The sequence below is a fragment of the Callionymus lyra genome, chromosome 16, assembly GCF_982586985.1.
Source record: "Callionymus lyra chromosome 16, fCalLyr1.hap1.1, whole genome shotgun sequence".
Classification (NCBI taxonomy): domain Eukaryota; kingdom Metazoa; phylum Chordata; class Actinopteri; order Syngnathiformes; family Callionymidae; genus Callionymus; species Callionymus lyra.
The window spans coordinates 4494396-4521369 of NC_141833.1; the positions used below are offsets into that span (position 1 = coordinate 4494396).

Genomic DNA, 26974 nt, shown 5'->3' on the forward strand with positions numbered 1-26974 from the left:
AAGGATGAATACCAATGAGGTAATGAATCAGATTGTGGATAATGAGATATGATACGACGGCTTTGTAAATAACCTTAACTTTGTTTTTGTACTATAGTTCCAATATCTATTTAAAAGACACTTAAATCAACATATTAGTTGATCTTGAAGCATTAATGTGCAAAAAAATGAAATAAAAACAAAGACATCATTTTTTTGGGTCAAATTTATTCAGTCATTACATAACAAATTTAACATATTTTCAATCTAATAACTAAGTACAAATAACAGATAGCATTGTAGAATGGGCTGACTGAATGTTTGTGTTTATATCTCCTACATAAATGTGAATGACAAAAGATTATGATACTTAAGCAAAGGATCCAATGAATAAAAGAGTTTATTCTTATACACAGCGACGTCAGATAAGCTGATCTCTCCGCTGCTGCCACCTGTTACTGTTAAATGTAATTTTTTTTTTCTTTTTTTTTTTTATTGAAGAGGGATTCAAGGTGGTTTATAGGAATTAAACAAAACCATCCTTTTTGTGAAAATCCGCTAAATAACTAAAGATGAACTCAAAATCCCTGTGTGAATGTCATCGCCACTCACTGGCCTCGAGGGGTGACTGCTGTAGCCAAGGCATTGACTAAGTACACTCTGGTGTCGCACCAGGACCTCAGGACCACCTGGCACGTGTAGTGACCGACGGCGTCCGCCTTGAATTTTATCGGCACTTCAGTGCAGCCACGATCTGTGTGACACACGGAGAAGACATGTCACCAGAGTCATTTGAGGGAAAATTGGTGGTTCACCTTGACCCAGAGACAACAAAAGGGATACCACAAACACATTCGTTTTCAATATTTTACTAAAGCAACATTTTTTTTTTAAATAACCAACGTATAAGATTGTTATCATGAATAACTGTCATACCTTGGTTTTTGTCCCATATCACCTTGGTGTCTTCTTTCACAGGGATTACGACCTTTTTGGGAAAAGTGAAGTATTTTGGTGATGAAACCTCCACGTCGTAGACAATCTCCTTGCTTATGGCGAAGTATTTCATCGTCCCCTCCTGTAAAACAAGTGATCAGGTGTGACGACAGGAAACCTCCTCCCTCTGATCTCCAATGTGTGTGTGTGTGTGTGTGTGTGTTTACATGCTTGTGGAGCTTGCATAAGGCAGTTGACGCCCTCAACGAGCTGCTGTGCAAAGTGTGGGTCAACATCCTCCTCTGATATTCCTCGGAACTCATCTGGAGTTGGCCCCACATGGACAGAGCATGCTCCCACTCCAAGTTGACGTAGGGAACCGACAGGATGTCCTCGCAGATTTCACCGGCCTTGCAGTGCAGGTGCAGAACTGACGGTAGAAAACAAGAAGCCGTAAGTCCAAAGATTTATATCTGACATAATGGATTGTTTTATTCCTTATCGAACCCATCCTCTCATTAAATAAATAAAAAACTATTTTAGTATTAAAGTAGCTCGTGAGTTAGAAAGTTCTCTTTCATTTGTCTCACCTGTAATGTCGTTTGAAGACAACCGGTTTGATCCGTGCCTCAGAGGGATGTAAGACGGAGCCGGCAGATTGACAGTGGCCTTGATCAGGAAGACCATGTCACCGACCTGCACGAAACAAACGCTTGACATGAATTTCACGAAATGAGGAATGTGACTGCGTTCCTCCAAAATATGGCTGTAAAATAACAAATGTGTGTTCAAAGTTATTTATTTTGACCTGAATGTCCAAAGCATGTGTGATGGTTCACAATTACTGACTAAAAACTTCAACTGAGAAAAATCTCAAAATTAAGGAAAAATTGGTGCCGCAACACCATCTGGAGCTTATAATCCATGCGTTTGTGTCTTCTCGTTTAGACTGTTGTAACAGTTTATTCTCGTGTCTAAACAAGAAGGAGCTCTGCAAAACTCTGCAGCGAGAATTCTGACCTGCTCCAGTAGAAGAACTCACATTTCCTATATCCTTAAAACTCTTCACTGGCTGCCAGTTTCTTTCAGGATGAACTTTAAAATTCTGGCTCTTACTTTCAGAGCTATACATGGTCAGGCTCCTCCTTACATCAGTGATCTGATTTGTGCAGGTTTCTTCCGAATTTTCTGGGACTCCTGTGTCTTATGTCTTGGCCATTAAGACTTTTTAAATTTGTAGGTATTTTGCTTTTGATTGTTTAAGCGCTTTTTGAACCTTGTCTAGAAAGGCGCATTATAAATAACTGTTACTTACTTACTTACTTCATTAATCCATCATCATCATTATTCTGGTGGAAACCAAATGAAAACATTTGAATTGACTAGATATCATAAGACAAAATAATGCTTGTTTTAGGATGCGGGTCTTCAGGGGTTACGATACAGATGTGGTTGTTACTCTTTGAGAGTATGTTCTCACAAAATGATCTGAATTGAAGAGGGTGTGAAGAGGTGATGATCAGAGTACCTGTGGGCACAGCAGCAGCACCGAGCAGTACTTTATCCCAGGGGAGAAGGGCAGGAAGTAAATGGGGATTGTTTCCTCTCTGGTTGACCTCATAAACAGACAGCGGACGCTGCTGATGAACTCACTGTCGTCACCTCCTGCAAGCATACAGAAGACCGGCGACATTGGAGAAATGATCAATTTGCCTGAGAGCACGTACCTGGATAGTCGCAGTCATCCTGGCACTCCTGCTCACGACTCTGTGCTGACGCGGCACTGAAATCAAACCCAAAGGCCTCTGATTAATCATCAAATCTCAGTGATGGGCGAAGCGTGTTTTGAGACGAGCATTTGGAATCATCCAAAGGTGAAGAGGAGAGTGCAGGCTGGGTGGAAGCGGTGTTTCATTTATGACAGATACATTGAAATAAACTATGGAGGTTCACAGATGCAGTAACGGAGGAAATGAAGATGAAAGGATGACCCAGTTGATCTGTCGTAACTTTCTAAATGGATACTTACTTATTGGAAGAGGCTCTTTGCTCGTCTTTTATGGCGTCGGGCTCGAGAGGGTTGAAGGTGGACTCCACCAGTAGGACCCTTGGAGACACGTAAACACAGAGTGACCGCTCAACCCTACTTTATAGGAATTCTCGGATTTCGCTAATGCACTCACTTGAACATGGATTCTTTCTTCAGGTGGTTGACGACTGGCAGATGAATCACGTTCATTGCGTAACAAGAGGACTCGTGAGTCAGGATATTCTGAAGAGAGAAAACAAAACTTAAAATATTGATTCCTAAACACCTCCTTAAAACCAGTGGTTGTTAAACTGGTCTTTGAGAAGCAATGACGTCGTAGTTAAGGATCAAAGAAGCTTCATGAATCAATAGCCTTCTTTTCAGAGTCCTCAATCAATCAATCATCCAATCAACCATCAAATCAATCAACCATCCAATCAATCATCCAATCAATCAACCATCCAATCAATCAATCATCCAATCAATCAATCAATCATTCAATCAATCAATCATTCAATCAATCAATCAATCAATCATCCAATCTATCTATCAATCAATCACCCAATCAATCAACCATCCAATCAATCAATGATTCAATCAATCAATGATTCAATCAATCAATCAATCTATCTATCAATCAATCATCCAATCATGAATAAATCAATCAATTATCCAATCAATCATCCAATCAATCAATCATTCAATCAATCATTCAATCAATCAATCATCCAATCAACCATCAAATCAATCAATCAATCAATTATCCAACCAATCATCCAACCAATCATTCAACCAATCATTCAAATCAATAAATCATCCAATCAATCAACCATCAAATCAATCAATCAAGCAATCGATCAATCAATCATCCAATAAATCAACCATCAAATCAATCAATAAATCGACCATCAAATCAACCATCCAATCAATCAATCAATCATACAATCAATCAATCAATCATCCAATCAATCAATCAATCATCCAATCAATCAATCATCCAATCAATCCATCAATCTTTCAATCCATCCAGCTATCTATCTTTCTGAACATCTATCTACCTTTATAAACTGAGGGCGCCACCTACTGGCCATAATGAATTAGGACACTGTTTTAAGAAGCGTCACAAACATGTCACTAGCTTAAAGGTATGTGCAGCCATTTTGAATGAGGTTTATGTTATAGTAAGTTACAGGACAACAACAATCAAACCAAATACCTTCAAAACAAAAACATATCTACATGAATAAATATTCCAGATTAAACTTTCATTTATTCTGCCTATTCCAGCTAATGGGAAAAATTCGGGGACCCGATATATTAATATATTAATAAGACTTTCTACAACTTTTAGAATGATGACATGGTTCCTCTCGTGGCATGCGGGACTCACCGAGGGCGTGACCCTAGTGACACAGGTGATCAGGTTGCAGACCAAGGTCGCGGCAGTGGCACCAGTAGTGGAGGTGGACAACATCACCAGGACGGCCTCCTTTGGCTGCAGGAAGGATTGGATGAACTGGACAGCCATGCTAGCTCTCCCTCTGGATTAAAAGAAATAAGAAAAATGAACAGTTAAAACACCTGAAGGTATAGACATTTATTTAACTCATTGTTGGATTCTTACCCTGGAGGAATGGAGACATCGCATCCATCAGGAAGAGAGAAAAGTTTGGCATCTTCCCCCAACAGCTTGGCTTTGTATTTGATAGTTTTTCTGGACGGGTTTGTTAAATCAACCTGCAGCACAAAAAAGATGAAAAAACATCATCTTCAAAACAATTGATAGAAAATTGTACTTTGATTTTCATCAAAATAGTATTATGATGATAAAAAAAACAACAAAGTATTACATTAAACGAAGAAAATAAAATGCATCTTTACATTAATAAGTTTGAATTTTACATATAATTAAAAAAAATTGCATTAAAAGTAAAAAACAGGTTTGATATTTTAAGTATGAAACTGAGGGTGACTGAGGGCTATTAAGAGATTATGGATTCAATAGGTTTCACGCTGACCTGCTTGGTCAAGGAGCTGTGCAGGGCTCCGGAGAGTCTGATGGTTTTCTGAGGCACGTACTGAGGCAGCCTCTCGTACAGGTGGAAGCAGAGTATCAGCATCTGGATCGGGTTCGGGTCTGACAACTCGGTCGCCTTAAAACAAAGCACACACCGATTCAGCTTCTAGACCCGGTGAACACTGTCGTTGGTCCTGAGGAGATTCGGATCGCTCACTTGTATGTCCATGTTGAGGTGGAGTATTTTCAGGGCCTGCACGACGATGATGTTGTTGTGCAGGACCTGCTCCTGGTTTTCGGGATCGGTGTACATCCTCTGGAAGTGGCTTTTGATCTAGAAAGAATGACAAACTTTAACATGATGAAATGTTTTTTGAAACACCAAACATTTAAAATGGTTTGATTATAGTTGAAAATTGTTTAATTATAGTTGAAAATGGTTTAATTACAGTTGAAAATGGTTTGATTATAGTTGAAAATGGTTTGATTATAGTTGAAAATGGTTTGATTACAGTTGAAAATGGTTTAAATTATAGTTTAAAATGGTTTGATTACAGCTGAAAATGGTTTGATTACAGTTGAAAATGGTTTGATTATAGTTGAAAATGGTTTGATTATAGTTGAAAATGGTTTGATTACAGTCGAAAATGGTTTGATTACAGTCGAAAATGGTTTGATTACAGTTGAAAATGGTTTGATTATAGTTGAAAATGGTTTGATTATAGATGAAAATGGTTTGATTACAGTTGAAAATGGTTTGATTACAGTTGAAAATGGTTTGATTATAGTTGAAAATGGTTTGATTATAGTTTAAAATGGTTTGATTACAGTTGAAAATGGTTTGATTATAGTTGAACATGGTTTGATTATAGTTGAAAATGGTTTGATTACAGTTGAAAATGGTTTGATTATAGTTGAACATGGTTTGATTATAGTTGAAAATGGTTTGATTATAGTTGAAAATGGTTTGATTATAGTTGAAAATGGTTTGATTATAGTTTAAAATGGTTTGATTATAGTTGAAAATGGTTTGATTATAGATGAAAATGGTTTGATTACAGTTGAAAATGGTTTGATTACAGTTGAAAATGGTTTGATTATAGTTGAAAATGGTTTGATTATAGTTGAAAATGGTTTGATTACAGTTGAAAATGGTTTAATTATAGTTGAAAATGGTTTGATTACAGTTGAAAATGGTTTGATTATAGATGAAAATGGTTTGATTACAGTTGAAAATGGTTTGATTACAGTTGAAAATGGTTTGATTATAGTTGAAAATGGTTTGATTATAGTTTAAAATGGTTTGATTACAGTTGAAAATGGTTTGATTATAGTTGAACATGGTTTGATTATAGTTGAAAATGGTTTGATTATAGATGAAAATGGTTTGATTACAGTTGAAAATGGTTTGATTACAGTTGAAAATGGTTTGATTACAGTTGAAAATGGTTTAATTATAGTTGAAAATGGTTTGATTACAGTTGAAAATGGTTTGATTATAGTTGAAAATTGTTTGATTACAGTTGAAAATGGTTTGATTACAGTTGAAAATTGTTTGATTACAGTTGAAAATTGTTTGATTACAGTTGAAAATTGTTTGATTAAAGTTGAAAATGGTTTGATTACAGTTGAAAATGGTTTGATTATAGTTGAAAATGGTTTGATTATAGTTGAAAATGGTTTGATTACAGTTGAAAATGGTTTAATTATAGTTGAAAATGGTTTGATTACAGTTGAAAATGGTTTGATTACAGTTGAAAATGGTTTGATTATAGTTGAAAATTGTTTGATTACAGTTGAAAATTGTTTGATTTTAGTTGAAAATTGCTTGATTACAGTTGAAAATTGTTTGATTACAGTTGAAAATTGTTTGATTACAGTTGAAAATTGTTTGATTAAAGTTGAAAATGGTTTGATTATAGATGAAAATTGTTTGATTACAGTTGAAAATGGTTTGATTACAGTTGAAAATGGTTTGACTATAGATGAAAATTGTTTGATTACAGTTGAAAATGGTTTGATTATAGATGAAAATTGTTTGATTACAGTTGAAAATGGTTTGATTACAGTTGAAAATGGTTTGATTATGGATGAAAATTGTTTGATTACAGTTGAAAATGGTTTGATTACAGTTGAAAATGATTTGATTACAGTTGAAAATTGTTTGATTAAAGTTTAAATTGGTTTGATTACAGTTGAAAATGGTTTGATTATAGATGAAATGATTTGATTACAGTTGAAAATGGTTTGATTATAGTTGAAAATAGTTTGATTACAGTTGAAAATGGTTTGATTACAGTTGTAAATGATTTGATTACAGTTGAAAATGGTTTGATTACAGTTGTAAATGATTTGATTACAGTTGAAAATGGTTTGATTACAGTTGTAAATGATTTGATTACAGTTGAAAATGGTTTGATTACAGTTGAAAATTGTTTGATTACAGTTGAAAATGGTTTGATTACAGTTGAAAATGGTTTGATTACAGTTGAAAATGGTTTGATTATAGTTAAAAACGGTTCGATAAAAAGGTTATTTTTCTCAATTAGGGGTGGTGGTAAACAATAAAACAACAATAAAAAACTATTTCGTAAAATGACTCATCATGTAAACACCAAACATCCTGTTCTTTCTATTCTGCACACCGCTCAAAATCAAAAGCTCCCTGGTGTCGTTCTGACATACTGACCATGTATGGGCAGTAAGCAGCGATCACAGATGCTATCACAAGTCCATCTGCCAAGTCCCTGTCAAAGCTCACTATCCAGCGCAGCCATGGGGTGTTTTCTGATCAACAGAAGTTAAACATAACAATATGTAATTATTTGCAGACAAGCTGTTAATGGTGGAATTGAATTTTAAAAAATGGAATCCGACCTGGGGGCCACACCATCTCCCTCACGCTCTTGTAGGTCAAGTTGAGCCAGGAGAGCAACTTGAGCTCATGGGGGGTGTAGACGTTGCTGATGAGCGGCTTGGGGGTGACGCCTATCAGGCCTATATCCTCAATAGTGGTTTCTTTGTTCTTTGCCACACGGTGGAGCACCAGCACCTGGACCGGGAGCAGGAGATGTTTTTATATGATATACTGTAAATATATACGTGAGTTCTTTCAAATAATTTTCTTTTTTTTTCAATTTCACCTTAAATATTTGAATCATCAAGTCGGTCCATGATCTCTTGCTCAGAGACTCGTAGAGATTTTTATCGTAGTCCAGGCCGTCTTCAGCATATGACTTCAACGAGAGCAAAGCAAACTTGTTACTCACACATTAAAAACAAAATGATATTAGCTTACAGTTACACATCTCAAAGTTGTCATCATACAGTGTTGTAGCACTTTTTGGCTCCTATATTGGGTGCTATAATTTGCCATGGGGGAAAAGCCATGGATGACCTAAAGATTCCAGAGTCTTGCAAGTGGTCTGACAATTATTTTTCCAAACTATTATGATTTTTGTGGTTTCTTTTATTATTTGTACCTGTATCTTGGATACATGGTACTTGGAGAAATAGAAGTTAGCTAGGAGGTAAATCCTTAAAATACATTCTATCGTCTATAATTGTCTCTAGTGCCAAACATCTAGTACCTACAAGCTCCTCCGTTACGAAACATTAAAAAGAAAGTAAAAAGATAAATGGGGGTCTTAGTAGATTCTATTATATTAAATTGGGATTTTTACATTTGGAAATGAATATAATATGATTAATTAAAGCTACTTCTATTCATCAAACGTGTGCTCACAGTTGTAGTTATTTACCTGGAGAGACCACCAGTACTTGAACTCCTCTTCATCCAGTAAGTACTCCGGGCGGATGTGGGACAAAGATGCTCCTTGAACCCTTAAGAGAAAAGAATAGCATCATTCATTGAAATATTCATAAGAAAAAGACTTGTGTTACTTCAGAAACTCGATCGTAGTTTTGTGCTGTTTCAGCAGCTGCTGGGTGAGTTGCTTGGTGTCCTTGGAGAAAGTTGGCCAGTGAGGAACACCAGGAATCAATTGTCCCACCAGGTGATTGATGATGTCCACGACGGACCTGATCGTGTAACCACGTAGAAGTAGCGTCAGTGTTTTTGAGAAGTGAAATGATAAGTTATATCAACAAACCTGGTTTCTTTGTTCTGTCTGACAGGATAGTTACGGACACCCAAGTCCTGTATCTGAGCCTTCAGCACGACTCTGATGGTCAAGAAACATCAAGTTACAAGAATGTCACGGTGTTGATGATTTTAGAAATTACCTTCTCAGCGTGTGGGGGATGGAGATGGGCTGTGGCCCGCCGGGACAGCCAAAAAAGCCAAACCACCTCTCCAATGCCAGCACCACATTTTGGCTGAAGCTTCCTTTGGGAAATTGTGGCCTGGAAGGATCAACTGGTATTTCAGCCTGAGCTGCATCTTCCTCACTAACTTGGGCGGGATCCTCTGTAAGAAGAAGGAATAAACCTACTTATAAAAAGGCTTGATCAAATTTCAAGATATAACAGTGATGATAATCGCATCATTACTATTGTGAGTCAAAATGACCTTGATCAGCGTATAAACAGTATATGTACAGTTGAAAATTGTTTAATATAGTTGAAAATGGTTTATTACAGTTGAAAATGGTTTATTACAGTTGAAAATTGTTTAATATAGTTGGAAATGGTTTATTACAGTTGAAAATGGTTTATTACAGTTGAAAATGGTTTAATATAGTTGGAAATGGTTTATTGCAGTTGAAAATGGTTTATTACAGTTGAAAATGGTTTATTACAGTTGAAAATTGTTTAATATAGTTGGAAATGGTTTGATTACAGTTGAAAATTGTTTAATATAGTTGGAAATGGTTTATTACAGTTAAAAATGGTTTATTACAGTTGAAAATGGTTTATTACAGTTGAAAATTGTTTAATATAGTTGAAAATTGTTTATTACAGTTGGAAATTGTTTGATTACAGTAAAAAAGAGTTTGATTACAGTTTAAAATAGCTTGATTATGGTAAAAAAAAATGTTTGATTATAGTTGAAAATGTATAGTTGATTATAGTTGAAACATTATTTAATTTAAGTTAAAAAAAAAAGTTTGATCATAGTTTTAAAAAAAAGGTTTGATTATAGTTGAACATGTGTTTGATTACAGTTAATAATTGTTTTATTACGGTTGAAACTTGTTGGAAAATAGTTGAGACTTCTGTGCATGTAAGATGTACAGAAAACACATATTGTATATTAGATTATAATTGTAAAAAATGTACAGGTAAACCAATATAAAGGAAATATACAAAGAACCACTAGAAATATTTCTTGTTTTGAGTCACATATCAGATGAAACAAGTTTCTGTTATTAATTAATTCATGAGTAAATAAATGTTTCGCTTTGATATACGAAATTAAGTCAAGTTCATCTGCTACTAAAGAGTAACTTGACCCAGCACTTGGGTTTGGATGAAACTGAAATGATTTATTGCACCTTTTTTTTTTTTATTGCACTTCCATAAATACTGAGAGAAAGTTTTCAGAAAATGACATTTTTAGCTCATCTGGTTATCAGTAGTCTCGTATTATAGTAACTATTATTAATCTTATGACTCAAAACAATACACTTAAAAAAACATCAGGATGACTAGATCACTCTAATAATGAAGGATATGTATGCATAGATTTTTGTTTGTTTGCTTATTACAAACCAAAAATACAATTTACATTTGTAGAAAACCCTGAACATCCTTCTAAAATGTATATTTTCTGACCTGGGAAGGGGATTACGCCTGGTGAGGGGAACCGATCTATGTCAGCAGATGAATAGTGGCTTGGACCATAACCTGGAGACTGGGGGACTTGAATGTTTGCCTCAACATTGACAGGTCCTAGAACACAACGAATAAGATCCGTCAGGATTCAAATAACTAAAATACTTTTTTTTCTTTTATCTTATGTGATTTATTTCACCGTCTATGAAAAGGATCTCTTGTTTTCGGCGATGCTCCGCCAAGAAAGGCCACAGAGTCAACAAGCAGTTGTCACTTGTTGCACACACTTTCACCTTAAAGCTGAAAAAATATATATTATTAACAAGCAAATCACGTTCAATTTACTATTAACAAAATGTATTCTAAAGATTAAAAAAAAATGAAAATCCGCTGTTATATTATTGGATACCTGTTGTTGAGATGGTCAGTGAAAGTGATGGTGACGCAAATGGATTGAGACACAGAGGAGCTGAACACAACCTGGCATTTGAGACAGGACTGGCTTGGACTGCCTGGAGGAGATGCCTGAGGTTGAAAGAAAAATAAATCAAAACAGCATAAACACATATTAATAAACATCTCATAAACAGAATGATCTTTATATCATTCAGAACACCAGGGTAAGCAATTAAATCTCCTATAGGGATACACTATACCATGTAATGTGATGAAAAAAAATGTGTCACTGTTGGCAAACTGAAAATGAAGTCCTAAAACAAAGATAAGATATATAGAATTAAGATTTGGTCAAACACAAAGAAAAAGTATAAAATGATGATCAAGTCCAGGCTACAAGGGGTTGACAGTGAGTCTAATGTGGTTTTAAGCAACTTTTTGTATTCAGTCGTGTGAATTAACCTGCTGACTCGGAGGAATAGTGTTTCCCTCAAGAAAATTGACAGACACCGGCTGGACACGTGTTCCGTCTTCTAACATGTGGTCCTCAACCTCTGCCGATAGAGTCGTTCCGCTGAAAGAAGCAATTGTCATCAGATATATGAGAAGAACTGACTTTATAACTGACATGAAACTCACTCTCCGTATCCAGAGGCCAGAAGGCTCAGCTCAGCAAATGCGGAGGTTCCTGGCGGGATAGCGTCGAACTGAAGCTGGGGAGGAGAGATGGTGATGCTCGGCAGCTGCAGAGCAATCTCGATGGACAGGTCGCGATAGGGCTGCTCTTCGATTGATCCTTTTTCTCCCAGGTACAGGAAAATTGTGAGACGCTTCAGCCGGTCTGCACCAGAAGAATCTGATGTTATCATGTGTCAACCATTACATACAATATTTTCAAGTCAAAACACATGAAATCAATTGTGACTTTAGTTATGTACAGGTGTTCAGAGTTTGGTTGTGTTAATCTCTTTCTATAGAAATACAAATAATAAAAGTAATAATAATAATAATAATAATAGCAATTAGTATTATAGTTCTCAGGATTGATCATGATGGTCTCAAAACCGAACCTGTCCAATCTTTCTGGGCGAGGGACACGTTTGATTAGGATTTAGTTATCAAACGTGTCTATTACGTGACTTATAAAAGGTTTTGTTTAATAAAAATTAAAAAATCGTATTATTTTTGCATTATTTAGTATAATGAAGACAGCAGGCCGCTTCACCTCTAAGTAAGTTTTGATTCCAAATATAGATGGTCTTGGTATTGTCTTCGTTTTGGTCTTATAGGTTCTATGGTACTGTCATTGTCTTGGTGGTGACAGTTTATGATTTTGGTCTTGATCTTTAGCGTCTATGGTCTTGGTGTTGTCTTTATCTTTAGTGTCTAAGGTCTTGGTGTTTTCTTTATCTTTAGTTTCTATGGTCTTGGTGTTTTCTTTATCTTTAGTTTCTATGGTCTTGGTGTTGTCTTTATCTTTAGTGTCTAAGGTCTTGGTGTTGTCTTTATCTTTAGTGTCTAAGGTCTTTAATTTTTAGTGTCTAAGGTCTTGGTGTTTTCTTTATCTTTAGTTTCTATGGTCTTGGTGTTGTCTTTTTTCTTTAGTGTCTGTGGTCTTGGTGTTGTCTTTTTTCTTTAGTTTCTATGGTCTTGGTGTTGTCTTTATCTTAAGTGTCTATGGTCTTAGTGTTGTCTTTATCTTTAGTGTCTAAGGTCTTGGTGTTATCTTTATCTCAAGTGTCTATGGTCTTAGTGTTGTCTTTATCTTTAGTGTCTAAGGTCTTGGTGTTATCTTTATCTCAAGTGTCTATGGTCTTGGTGTTGTCTTTATATTTAGTGTTTATGGTCTTGGTGTTGTCTTTATCTTTAGTGTTTATGGTCTTGGTGTTGTCTTTATCTTTAGTATCTATGGTCTTGGGTTTGTCTTTATATTTAGTGTTTATGGTCTTGGTGTTGTCTTTATATTTAGTGTTTATGGTCTTGGTGTTGTCTTTATCTTTAGTGTTTATGGTCTTGGTGTTGTCTTTATCTTTAGTATCTATGGTCTTGGTGTTGTCTTTATATTTAGTGTTTATGGTCTTGGTGTTGTCTTTATCTTTAGTATCTATGGTCTTGGTGTTATCTTTATCTTAAGTGTCTATGGTCTTGGTGTTGTCTTTATCTTTAGTGTTTATGGTCTTGGGGTTGTCTTTATCTTTAGTGTCTATGGTCTTGGTGTTCTTTATTTTTAGTGTCTATGGTCCTGGTGTTGTCTTTATCTTTAGTGTCTATGGTCTTGGTGTTGTCTTTATCTTTAGTGTCTAAGGTCTAGTTCTTGTCTTGATCTCCAATGGCTTTGGTGTGGGCCTTGTCTGGATTTCTTGAGCTCCACAGTATGGTCTAGTCTTTAACTCGACAGCATATGGTCTTGCTCTAATCTGGAGTTCCTCATTCAAGGTTCTTGGTGTTGTCTTGGGTCTTGGGTTCCCACTAGTATGCCTATTCTCAGTTTATTGTTTTTGATGTGTTTAGGGTCCTTTTGGCTTTGGCCTGGTTTAATGCCTTTGTATCTTTAGGACATGTTCAAGACCCTCAATGTTTTTAGTTTATTGGTCTTGGCTGAGGTATTCTCGTCTACAAGTCTAGTAATTTAAACACATTTTGACTTTTGACTTAACGTTAGCTGTTTGCTACATAAGTGTGGCCCGATTCACATCAAATACATTTCATAACTCTTAATCCAGAATCAACCTGAGGGGGTTTTTAGTCTGTCCTTACTTGATACGATGACATTAGGCTTGATGCTGACCACGAATATTGAAGACTCTCCACGGCGTAGAACACCAGATGATTGGGATACAACACAAGGCTCCTCGCAGTCTTGCACAATTTTAGGTTCGGTCAATATTTTGCTGTGGATCCACCATTTAACCTCGTCGCCAATTACATCCCAACACACATTGTCGCTCTGGCTCGCAATCAGTAGCACTTCCTGTTAAGTACATGGCAGTGATGATAAATGATGGCAAGTAAATCCCCATTGTGCTTGGAAGTGAAGACGATACCTGAGTGTACAGCTTGGGCTCTTGAGAAGAATGTGATGCAACGTGGAAATGTAGTTTGGATGGGAATATTTTCAAAGGAGGATTTAACACCAGTGCTACAAGAAAACATTGAAAAAAAAGATCATGAAAACATTATGACACCTTAATGATACTGGTCTTACAACTGACCAGTCAATTTCATAGGTAGGGATGATGGGTGGCTATAGAGGGCGGAATAAAGTTCGCCATTTTCTATCGGGGTTTCTTCTATCGGGGTGTGTTGAAGGAAAGAACTGGGCCATTTGATTCCATTGACGAACAGTGGAAGATAGAATTCATAGCTGGCTGCCTGCAGAGACACATTTCGAGACTGTCAATCCTTTTGGACTATATCGATTCAGAGATTTTTTGATTTTTTTTCTAAAAATGAGCTGGATTCATTTAGTAACACCAAGAATGCAGACATGGTTCACCTGAGTGGGGGTAAAGACAAGCATGCCACATATTGTCTGGTGACCGTCAACCTCCACTTGAGACCTACTAAGATCTGGCGTCTTGTTCTCTGCAAAAAATGATAACCGACATCATTGTCTGTATCATCTACAAGTCAAGACGGTGTGGGTAGGAGGACGTACTTGCTGAGGGAAAGTGCAGTGAGAAATCCATATATTCGCTCAAACGCCAGTTGATAAATGCTGCTGCAGGTGAGTTGTTTTTCAGAGAGAAAAACAGCTTTTTACGAGAACCGACATGGGCATCGAAGTGGAAATCCATCTAGACATTGAGGGGGAAAAGAACAGGAGAACAATGAATCAGCAGTTCTTAATGAAGCAACTGCTCGTCTGACAATCTGAAAGTGAAGCCCAATTGGAATCCAATTGATGACTCCCTAAAAAGTCCAACAACTAATGAACTGATCCTTGCTGCTTCTCAACTGGACAGATCCAGCCGTGCGATTGAAACGTACCACACTGATGTCTACATCTGGTGGCTCCACCGAGCCCCCGATCCTAAGCTCCAGAGGCTTCATGTTTCTAAAAGATATCTATGGAACAAACGATCGTTAATACATGAAGAATCTTCAACCTGACCATCGCTCTTCTTCTCTCACATCAATGGTTGTGTCAAACTTGATAACTGAATCGGGTTGGAACTCGATTTTCAGATGAGTTTGACCTGCAGCTGGCACCACGCCACTGGTTGGACTCACAGTCATCCCCGGCAGAGGTTTGTCATCCAGCACCTTAAAGTAGGCGTGGTTCTGTCCATTATTGTAGATGACTGCGGTTCTGGTTGAGAGCATGTTGAGAGGCACTGAGCCAAATATCACTCGATAGTCTCCCAGCTGCACGTCGCTGGATCCAACCTGATGGGGATGAAAACATTCAGAAACACATTCATAGGTGCGTAAAGGTACGTGGTTCTAAGCAATATAACATTTTACAATATCACCTTGGCAGTACAGTGAAGGCGTTGTGTCTTGCCTTTGGCAACGCAAAGGTCAAACATTCCTTCATTGTGTGAATTGAAGGATGGATGCCATACCACCTCACAGTTCAATTCTCGATGTGGGCCCACAATTCCTGTAGCAAAAGGGCGAGACAAGCTTTAATAAAAGCAGATGTTTTGGCCGTCACAATTGTGCAACTGTTTCATTCTTGATAGCTAATGACCTTTGGCTGGTCTGATGGTGAAAAGGAGCCCAGGGTCTGTGACCACGGGTTTCCATGTGAACTCCGCCGGTTGGCTATTGTGGTTTCGCAGAGTTACAGAGCTACGGTATCCAGAGGCAGCTAGCAGATTGGAGGTTGGACGCAGCTGCAGCAAAGTAGTTGACAGCTCAAGACTGCCGTGGACAACGTCAGCCTGGACCACTAGCGGGTATGGTCGATGCTTGTTGATGATACACGTCGACATCGCTGGAACACTGTGATCTTCTTCAACTTCCAACTTTGAAAAATAAAATACACAGCTGTATTCCTTATAATAGACCAAGATGAGTAGACCTCTTACCTCCTCTTCCTCCGGATCCAAGTTGGCGTTGTAAAGGCTTCTGGAATGCTCAACGGTTTGCTTTAAAAGTAAGTAATACAGTGACGTCTTAGTGGACTGAAGGTCTTTGATGCCAAGCTTTGGCGGGGTAAGACCATTGTACAAAACAGTCTCGATATCTTCAACAACCTCCGATCTTTCAGCTTGCCTGGTTATATGAAAACAATCAGTCTTTATCAATAATAAAAAGAAAACATTTTAATTTCCAATACCCTCTTTGGCTTTTCTTCTGCCGAGACACTCTGAGACGATTTATGAAGTCTCTGAACTTCTGGTGGTTCCTGTCTCTTTGCTCAACTTCCTCCTCGGTTAGTGCATACTCAGTGTCTAAATAATTATAGCGACGGATGCCAGTGAAGATGGTCCTGTGAACCAGATGCACAGTTCTACTAGTACCATGGATAGAACTTAATATGTAGATAATAGTTACTGATAGTCTTTGTCTGAAGAGCCTGGTCTGATGCTTGATGCACGGTCATTAGGAAATGCCACTAACACCGCTTGCTTGGAGTCCTTCTTGGCATGCCTATGGAGATTTGTCTTGTGGGCATTGAGCACTGCAACTTGCACCACGTCACGGCAGGCAGACAAATCCTTGGCACGCACGTCAGGCCGTAGTCCTGTCGGATTGTTCACGGACCTACTGATCACTGCACAGACGATTCAAGAGATCATTGCTCTGACATACGGCATTGAAAGAGTTATACGCAACACAATATGTAAGCAAGTACATGTCTCAAACTCTGGCCCAGGAGCTGCTTCCTGTTTTCGTATGTGACCCACTTTGAAACTAGTTCACTTTTATAGTATATTATATTATAACGCGTGAGATGGATTTAACTTGTCAACGATGAATCTAGAAAAAAAAAAGGTTGTTAAACTTGTGTTTTGTTTTAGTCTTCCTGTGCTTGAGCAATATTCAGGCCTAATGGTGAAAAGTAAAGGATGCAGGAAACACTTGTGAAACAACACATATACTGCAGATTGCAATTTACTAGAACTGTAAGAATCTTTTTTTCAAATCAAAACAACAAATACTTTATGAAACCTTTTTTTATATATATTAATCAATATCATCTGCCAAAATAATTAATTAAAATAAAATAAATGACAGAAACATATGTAATTAATTAAAATGAAATAAATGACAGACCTTCGATTAAAACATATTTTTAGTTCAAATCAAAATAAAATATTTTATTTAATAAATATTTGTTTAGATAATATTTGTTCCAATAAGCCCTCTTATTTTTAAATCTCAATCTCCCCCATACCTTATTCTTTAACCCTTGTGCTATCTCAGGGTCAAGGTGACCCAAAGGGCCGAAAACAAATGTTATTGACCTTGACCCAGAGGCAATCTAAGGGATACCTCAAACACCTTTTTTTTGGGCTTCCGGGTCACCTTGACCCCTGGATAACACAAGGGTTTAACCAACATGTAACTGCTGAAGTTACTGTTGAAGTGTAGTAGCATGATAACAGGAATACTAAATAAGTAAGTAAGTAATAGTTATTTGTAAAGCGCCTTTCTAGACCAGGGTCACAAAGTGCTTGAACTATCAAAAGCAATACAGGGCTTTAATGCTAAAAAAGTTCAAATACTAAGATTTAAAATGTGATGACAAAGCTCATGTCGTGCAGCTGTTACCTGGCAGGGTCACTTCACTGTTGCAAACAGCAGAGAGATTAAGACAAATAGAGTCGAAGGCTTTCAGGTCCACAATAGGAACATCCATATCGCTGGTCCTGCAGAACATGTAGCCCATAACATCAATGATCTGCTGAATCTGGAATTTGCCTTGCTGTCGCGCAGTGAATTTCACTTCAACCTCCTAAACAAACAATCAGGAAAACTTCCTTTAGTACAGCGTATCTCGATCAGAAACCATAATCACTCCGACCTTGTTTTGTCCGGCGGGGATGGTGCCTGCAGCAGGAGTCACGATGAAATGCGCTAGCTTGCGGAAGCGGAAATTGATGGGAAGCTGAGAGCAAAGGTTCTGCAGTATACAGGGGACGGCTTTGCTCTTGCCCAACACACAGTCAAATTCAAACTTCTCAGACGGACTTGGCACCAGAGTGACCGGTAGAGCGGAGAGTGTCACGGCCAGCTCCACAACGCCGGTGCTTTCTGAGTGTAGAGTACAATTGATTTACTGCAGCAAGACATCCTGATGAAGTGTGAGTGTTTATTGTGCGAGAACATACCAGTGTAAATTAAGGTTTCAGGATCCATTCTCAGCGACTCAAATCGCAGGAAAATGCAGTAGTCTCGCTGCCCGGAAGAATACGGGCGGTCCTTGTAACGATAAGGACTTCAAGAAAACACAAAATGACACTTCTTACTTGATATACAGGTCAACATCATTGTATGAATGTGTAAATATTTACGGTTTAAACACAGGGTTGAAGCACATTGTGAGCTTGGTTTTCTCGTAAGGTTCCAGAATTCCTTGTTTAGGGGTGAGATGAAACTCCTCATATATGTTGTTGTCAGATTGGTTGAAGCGCTGAAGATCCTCCAACAAGGCGGAACTGCTGCTCTTCTGCAGTTCACACGCCTAACAACACACACGTCATTTGACTTTGTGTTCAAGGGCTGCACTGATGTCTAGTGTCTACTCACCACCTCGGTCCCAGCAGTAGTGATCATAAGACGGCAGAACCACTCGCAACTTTCCTCTGAGTTGTTTGTTAACAGAAAACTTTCCACGCAAGAAGTGCCAAAATACATGGGCTTAAGCCACATACATGTTACTGGCTTTCCCTGTATCAAGACAGATGGCGATGAATTAGGACTAGGGAAGGACCTACATATGGTTTCTCTGCTGTTACCCTTTTGTCTGAGATCTGAAGGTTAGGCTGAATCACTTCTGCCTTTATACTCAGAACAAAATCCGAGTGGTTCTCAAGTTTCACTCTGAAAGAGGGAACAACTTATCAACGTCAACCTGGATACAGTTTAAAGTACATTAAATATTTTAGGTTTGCACACAAGATGCAGGACTAACCAACACGTAATGTAATTTAAGAGGAAATGCATAAAAGGTTGGGACAAGAAGGAAAATATTTGAAAATAGAAGCGAGTGAGTCTTCTTGGCAGAAGTATTGTTAAATGACAGAACTGAAATTGGCATAATTCACATTAGCTTGTATTAAGGATGTTCTGTAAGGGTGTCAGGGAGAAGTTACTTGGTAACTATGGTGTGTGATTCACTGATTCAAGTGTAACTCAGATGTGACCATCTTTATTCAGTAGTTTTTGGCTTAAACACTGAGAGGCATTGAGAGTAATGTTGTGTAATGTGGATGCTTTTATTGGTCGTGAATGCAGAACTGATGGTTTCTAACAGATTTGGTTGGGTTTCTTAACCCTTGTGTTATCAAGGTGACACGGATGCCCGAAAACGAATGTGTTTGTTTTCCAGGCCCTAGAGACAACACAAGGGTTAACATTTCTTAAGAGCGGCTACTGCACTGTGTAGAGATTTGTAAAAACGTAACACCTCTCGTCCAAGACGCTTCTGCAGTTCCCAATAACTGGTCTGGTATTTGTATTACTAGGAGAACTACTGGCAGAATAAATGTATAGATAATGGAAACCAATCATGGAGATTCCCCTTTTGAAGGTCTTAGGACCATGAATGGGTTGCTGTTTTATTTCTTACTGAAGACAGAGAAATGTTTAGCATCGTTAGACTGTAAAGTTATCGATATGGAACATGAATAAGTACCATCAAGCCATCCCTAACTTCTATACTATATACTATACTATATTAAGTGAGATGAGAACTACGATGACTCAAAAGACCCACTTCCACGTTTCTAAACATTAAGGAGCCAGTTCCATTGTTGGGGAAAACAAATGATGTCATTTTAAAGTCAATACCAAAAGAAAGTTTTCAAATGATTTTTGACCATATTTGTTAAAGATGAAACTAAAGTTCTGTTAAAGAAAAACATAGCAATCAAAGCAAGTGCTGAACTTACACAGCCTCTTCATGTATCCGCTTTGGTTCGCCAGTCTGTAGTTCCACTTTGATCCACCGGGTGCATCCTGCTCCGATGACTCCCTTGAGGGGCGAGAACTTCACTGTGGGGTCTCCAGCGTACAACACCTCGAATATGACTACAACACGGAGCAGGGGATGAATTAAGGTTAGAAACAAGGCCTAACTTGTTTAGGCAATGGAGTTGCTTCACCTGATTCCGATCCATGATTGGTCACAGGAAGGTGCTTGCTGACCTCCTTACAACCCACGGAAAAGGAGCCAAAGTTCAATTCCGAATCCATTAGTCAAAAAAAGACTATAGAAACCTGAAGAGACAAACGGCCGTTCGGTTAGTTGTCATGAGGCCAGTCTTGGTCTCTATAATTCGTGGTCTCTGTCTTGTCTAAAGGGTCTATTTTCTTAGTGTTAGGCAGTAACAGTGGATGAACATAAACTCCAATATTATACATATATTCTTGGAACAATTACTGCTATTAATTTACCAGCATCTCTGGTTTAGATGATGTGTGTGTATTTACCTGGTAGGTTTCTGAAAGTCCATATACTTCGATTCTTTTCTGGTCGTATGGTTTTTGATTTCAGATGCAAGTCAAAACTGGCCTGTATTGTTGGACTGTGAAGTCAATTATATTTTTAATGAGTCTGTGATGTCTTTGAAATTCAACTTTAGTTCAAAAATAAAGACAAACAAGTAAAACAATCAAAGCCACGAGCCTGAACATTAGGACGTCTGTATTATATCATAGTGATGTGCAGTGATGTATGAAGGATGATAAATGACAACCAATTGTATAAATACCTAAATAAATAGAAAAAGAAATGTCTTCAGAGAGCATGAAAGGTTTTTCAACTTTATTGATAATGCTGATCAGGCTATTGTGCCATAGACAATGCCAAAAAACAGTGAACACACACTCCCTCATCTCGAAGAAAGGCCAAAAAACAGTGAACACACACTCCCTCATCTCAAACGACAACAACTGTCAGGTTCTCTGATCACAACTTAGTTAACTGGACACAAAACTTACTTACAAACATAAACGCAGCACAACTATATACATTAAACACTGGCCTGTGATCTTATCTAATTCACATCTATATCAGATCATAAATTATTAGCTATAGCATGGACACATGTACAAAATGTATAAATACCTAAATAAATAGAAGAGAAAATGTATAAATGTAGTAGTAGTATGTAGTGGAGTAGATTTATGCAGTTAAGTGCCCATTTTTTTCGGCTGAATTGTCTTATTTAAATAATTCATCAATGCTGAGGCAACAGACACAGACTTAATTTTAACACTCTGGAAAACGAGTATCCTCATTTATAAAAAAACTCATTTAAATGATCACCATATAATACATGTTTAAATTTTTTATTGACTGTATAAATATCTTAGCTATTTTAAATTCAATGAAGATATGAAATAACACAATATAAAATACAATGACTTGTGTATATATATACTTGGTCATAAAATCAGAGTTGGTTGAGCCTGTCAACCAGATTTTTAATCTCTAGTGATGGGTCGATGAGGCGTCATGAAGCGTTTCAACACATAGCTCATAGCAACATGTAGTGATACTGTGTCACTTAATACTGACACCTGCTGGAAATCCCTTTATTATTATATTATCTTTATTATTACTATAATTTGGTAATTTTTTTTAAATATGGTTGAAAGGTTTTCAATTTAAATCATTAAATGTGTAAAAAATATATATATATATATATATATATATATTAGAATCCGAAACTATTCCATATTCCCAGTGTTTTAAAAACAACATTTTTGGTGTCAGTAGAGAATAAAATAATAAAATAAAAAAACAGCACCAAGGCAGACATTCTGCAACCAAAGTGAATCAAGGCCCCTAAACAACCCCATTAAGATTTAGGTGGCAGAAAATAAATGAATAAAGAAATAAATCAAAATGAAAGAAAATAAAATGTGAATAAATGTGGAAATAAAGTACAATAACAAGTAACAATTCAGAGCACGCAAACATAAAAATAATACATTTCAAACAGGAAACACATTCTACCCAGAATGTCAAAACAATAATGTATAAATGATTGCATAGTAAAACAACAACTGTAGCCACTGCTGTGATCACATCTATTAGTTTAGATGCTTTATGTTTATTTACCTGGTATGTTTCTGAAGGTCCATATACTTGATTCTTTTCGGGTCGTATGTTTTTGATTGCAGATTTAAGTCAAAAACTAGCTTGTATTGTTGGACCGTGGAGTTAGTTATATGTTTTTGTTGATTTGATGTCTTTGAAATTCAACTTTTATTGAATAATAAAGACAAACAAAGGCCATGAAAGTGAAAGTAAGGAAGTCTGTGTTTAAAGTTCTACAACCTAGAAACATGGTTTATGACAGAATACTGGGGAACATTTGCTTCCATTATAAAATATATATTTCAACCATTATCTTATCTAAAATCAGGAGGGCTTGGGCCAATTTGGACCAACACACAACTGGTTAATGATTGATATTGACATTTCTTTATCTGTGTATAATTAATATTATTATAACAATAACTTGTTTTATACTGTTCATGTTTATAATCTTGTATTTAAATGTTGTTACACATTTGTCGATTTACATGAGAAACTAAGAACATGTCTGAACAAATTATTATAGAGAAAAATTTGTAAATATAAATATAAATATAAAATGAAATGTAAATATATACATATAAATAGTATTTAAATAATAATAATTTAATTCATATTTGGACACTGACCTGATTCTGAGCATGTAAACATATTACTAATGTATTTCAAACTGGAAGCACAATATGTAAAACATAGTTAATCACCAGAACAAGCCCAGCTTGTTTTTTCCCAACTTGATAATCTTACGACCTTAACATTTGATTGAGGGTCAGATCAAGAGCAGATGGATGGAAAGTCATGTGAACTAAACTATAGATGACATGTGAACGCAGCCTATATTAACTTTAAAGTTCCTCTTAATTACTGCTGGCAGGAAACACCAAAAATTAAGATGTTGATAAATATTATAAATACTACAATACAACTGTTGCCACTGCTGTTATTAATACTATTAATTTAACAGTATATCTAGTTAAGATGCTCTGTGTATATTTACCTGGTAGGTTTCTGAAAGTCCATATACTTTTCTGTTTGTATGTTTTTAACTGCAGGTGAAAGTAAAAACAGGCTTGTACTGTTGGACTGTGAAGTTATTTATATTTTTCACGAGTCTGTGATGTCTTTGAAATTCAACTTTTATTGAATAATAAAGACAAAGAAAAACAATCAAAGCCACGAGGTTGAGCGTTAGGATGTCTTGTGATGTGTTTAAAATCTAAACACTACAAACATGGTTGATAAAAAAGCATATTGTGGAACATGAACTTCCTTTTTTAAAATGTATTATTTTGACGTTTGTATGCTTGCAATAAGGTAAATGTAAAATTTGCCCAGACATCGGAATCATGTTGACATTGACATGTTCGTAATTTTTCCCCCTTTCGACCATTATCTTATCTAAAATCAGGGGGGCTTGGGCCAATTTGGACCAACACACAACTGGTTAATGATTGATATTGACATTTCTTTATCTGTGTATAATTAATATTATTATAACAATAACTTGTTTTATACTGTTCATGTTTATAATCTTGTATTTAATTGTTGTTACACATTTGTCGATTTACATGAGAAACTAAGAACATGTCTGAACAAATTATTATAGAGAAAAATTTGTAAATATAAATATAAATATAAAATGAAATGTAAATATATACATATAAATAGTATTTAAATAATAATAATTTAATTCATATTTGGACACTGACCTGATTCTGAGCATGTAAACATATTACTAATGTATTTCAAACTGGAAGCACAATATGTAAAACATAGTTAATCACCAGAACAAGCCCAGCTTGTTTTTTCCCAACTTGATAATCTTACGACCTTAACATTTGATTGAGGGTCAGATCAAGAGCAGATGGATGGAAAGTCATGTGAACTAAACTATAGATGACATGTGAACGCAGCCTATATTAACTTTAAAGTTCCTCTTAATTACTGCTGGCAGGAAACACCAAAAATTAAGATGTTGATAAATATTATAAATACTACAATACAACTGTTGCCACTGCTGTTATTAATACTATTAATTTAACAGTATATCTAGTTAAGATGCTTTGTGTATATTTACCTGGTAGGTTTCTGAAAGTCCATATACTTTTCTGTTTGTATGTTTTTAACTGCAGGTGAAAGTAAAAACAGGCTTGTACTGTTGGACTGTGAAGTTATTTATATTTTTCACGAGTCTGTGATGTCTTTGAAATTCAACTTTTATTGAATAATAAAGACAAAGAAAAACAATCAAAGCCACGAGGTTGAGCGTTAGGATGTCTTGTGATGTGTTTAAAATCTAAACACTACAAACATGGTTGATAAAAAAGCATATTGTGGAACATGAACTTCCTTTTTTAAAATGTATTATTTTGACGTTTGTATGCTTGCAATAAGGTAAATGTAAAATTTGCCCAGACATCGGAATCATGTTGACATTGACATGTTCGTAATTTTTCCCCCTTTCGACCATTATCTTATCTAAAATCAGGAGGGCTTGGGCCAATTTGGACCAACACACAACTGGTTAATGATTGATATTGACATTTCTTTATCTGTGTATAATTAATATTATTATAACAATAACTTGTTTTATACTGTTCATGTTTATAATCTTGTATTTAATTGTTGTTACACATTTGTCGATTTACATGAGAAACTAAGAACATGTCTGAACAAATTATTATAGAGAAAAATTTGTAAATATAAATATAAATATAAAATGAAATGTAAATATATACATATAAATAGTATTTAAATAATAATAATTTAATTCATATTTGGACACTGACCTGATTCTGAGCATGTAAACATATTACTAATGTATTTCAAACTGGAAGCACAATATGTAAAACATAGTTAATCACCAGAACAAGCCCAGCTTGTTTTTTCCCAACTTGATAATCTTACGACCTTAACATTTGATTGAGGGTCAGATCAAGAGCAGATGGATGGAAAGTCATGTGAACTAAACTATAGATGACATGTGAACGCAGCCTATATTAACTTTAAAGTTCCTCTTAATTACTGCTGGCAGGAAACACCAAAAATTAAGATGTTGATAAATATTATAAATACTACAATACAACTGTTGCCACTGCTGTTATTAATACTATTAATTTAACAGTATATCTAGTTAAGATGCTTTGTGTATATTTACCTGGTAGGTTTCTGAAAGTCCATATACTTTTCTGTTTGTATGTTTTTAACTGCAGGTGAAAGTAAAAACAGGCTTGTACTGTTGGACTGTGAAGTTATTTATATTTTTCACGAGTCTGTGATGTCTTTGAAATTCAACTTTTATTGAATAATAAAGACAAAGAAAAACAATCAAAGCCACGAGGTTGAGCGTTAGGATGTATTGTGATGTGTTTAAAATCTAAACACTACAAACATGGTTGATAAAAAAGCATATTGTGGAACATGAACTTCCTTTTTTAAAATGTATTATTTTGACGTTTGTATGCTTACAATAAGGTAAATGTAAAATTTGCCCAGACATCGGAATCATGTTGACATTGACATGTTCGTAATTTTTCCCCCTTTCGACCATTATCTTATCTAAAATCAGGAGGGCATGGGCCAATTTGGATGGATGGATGGATGGATGGATGGATGGATGGATGGATGGATGGATGGATGGATGGATGGATGGATGGATGGATGGATGGATGGATGGATGGATGGATGGATGGATGGATGGATGGATGGATGGATGGATGGATGGATGGATGGATGGATGGATGGATGGATGGATGGATGGATGGATGGATGGATGGATGGATGGATGGATGGATGGATGGATGGATGGATGGATGGATGGAGGTTGCATTGTTGCCTATGCAAGCAAGAGCACAGGAAGCCATTCATTCCGTTCATTATTATGTCATTATTATTAGTATTATTGGTTTAAAATATTTTCACACACTTCTTGATAAATATTCACTGCTGTGTTTACCACTATTACTTTACCAGCATCTCTGGTTTAGATGCTTTGTGTGTATTTACCTGGTAGGTTTCTGGAAGTCCATATACTTCTGAATATTTTCTGGTCGCTTGTTTTTGATTGCTGATTTAGTTCAACTACTTGACTGTGTTTTTATTTGTACTTTTTTATGAGTCCTTGATGTCTTTGAAATTCTAAAAATAATGTAAGAATAAAGACAAACAAAGTAAAACAAGCAAATCCATGAGTCTGTTTAGAATATCTATTTATTTATTTTCTAAAGTCTTAATAAGATTTATTTTTTTATAACAATTATTATTATAAGTATTAATATTCTGATTATTATTATTTAAAATAAAAGATTCATTTTAAGATTAGTAATAATAATAACTGGTTTCATAATGTTCTTGTAATGAGTGTTGTCAGTGAGCTTTATATTTCTTGTTCTACTTATTGTTTATAGCGCTGACAATTCAAGATTTGTCTTATAGCGTCCTCCAGCGGTTGTATAATAGATTACAACCACCTTGCTATTTCTATATAGCAACATAATTTTACTTATTTAATGTTCCTCCTCCGAGTTCTGTGTCTCCTGAGTATTTTTCCAACTGAACATATTTTTAATCTGAAAAAAAAAAGAAACAAACAAAAAAGGAAAACATTAGCTAGATGATCATCAGAACAAGCCATTACTGAAATGATAATCATATAAAA

The 26974-nt window shown here is 36.1% G+C and overlaps 1 protein-coding gene across 4 annotated transcripts; it reads right to left on the minus strand.

Moving 5' to 3' along the window:
- Positions 1–195: 195 nt before the first annotated feature.
- Positions 196–26932, minus strand: LOC148063313 (cilia- and flagella-associated protein 47-like). 4 transcript variants are annotated; one of them, XM_087811478.1, is made up of 46 exons: positions 23315–23376; positions 20703–20797; positions 20375–20489; positions 20162–20300; positions 19007–19091; positions 18798–18938; positions 18563–18732; positions 18380–18486; positions 18073–18302; positions 17820–18003; positions 16599–16818; positions 16381–16533; positions 16130–16316; positions 15790–16066; positions 15569–15699; positions 15228–15482; positions 15084–15161; positions 14752–14890; positions 14590–14678; positions 14306–14465; positions 14138–14232; positions 13851–14064; positions 11733–11934; positions 11556–11667; positions 11107–11222; positions 10897–10997; positions 10698–10814; positions 9207–9390; positions 9074–9145; positions 8865–9002; positions 8723–8804; positions 8105–8197; positions 7839–8013; positions 7651–7748; positions 5179–5295; positions 4963–5097; positions 4569–4681; positions 4335–4485; positions 3099–3187; positions 2945–3022; positions 2643–2698; positions 2444–2580; positions 1506–1611; positions 1143–1345; positions 916–1057; positions 196–733 (listed from the first exon to the last, which is right to left on the minus strand). In XM_087811478.1, the coding sequence occupies exons 3-46, from the start codon at positions 20463–20465 to the stop codon at positions 588–590; spliced, it is 6108 nt and encodes a 2035-aa protein (XP_087667604.1). In that variant the 5' UTR covers positions 20466–20489; positions 20703–20797; positions 23315–23376; the 3' UTR covers positions 196–587. The 4 variants fall into 4 exon arrangements, with proteins under 4 accessions (XP_087667604.1, XP_087667606.1, XP_087667605.1 ...); XM_087811480.1 differs by lacking the exons at positions 20703–20797; positions 23315–23376 and adding an exon at positions 26323–26932; XM_087811479.1 differs by lacking the exon at positions 20703–20797 and having other exon boundaries at positions 23315–23397.
- Positions 26933–26974: the final 42 nt, after the last annotated feature.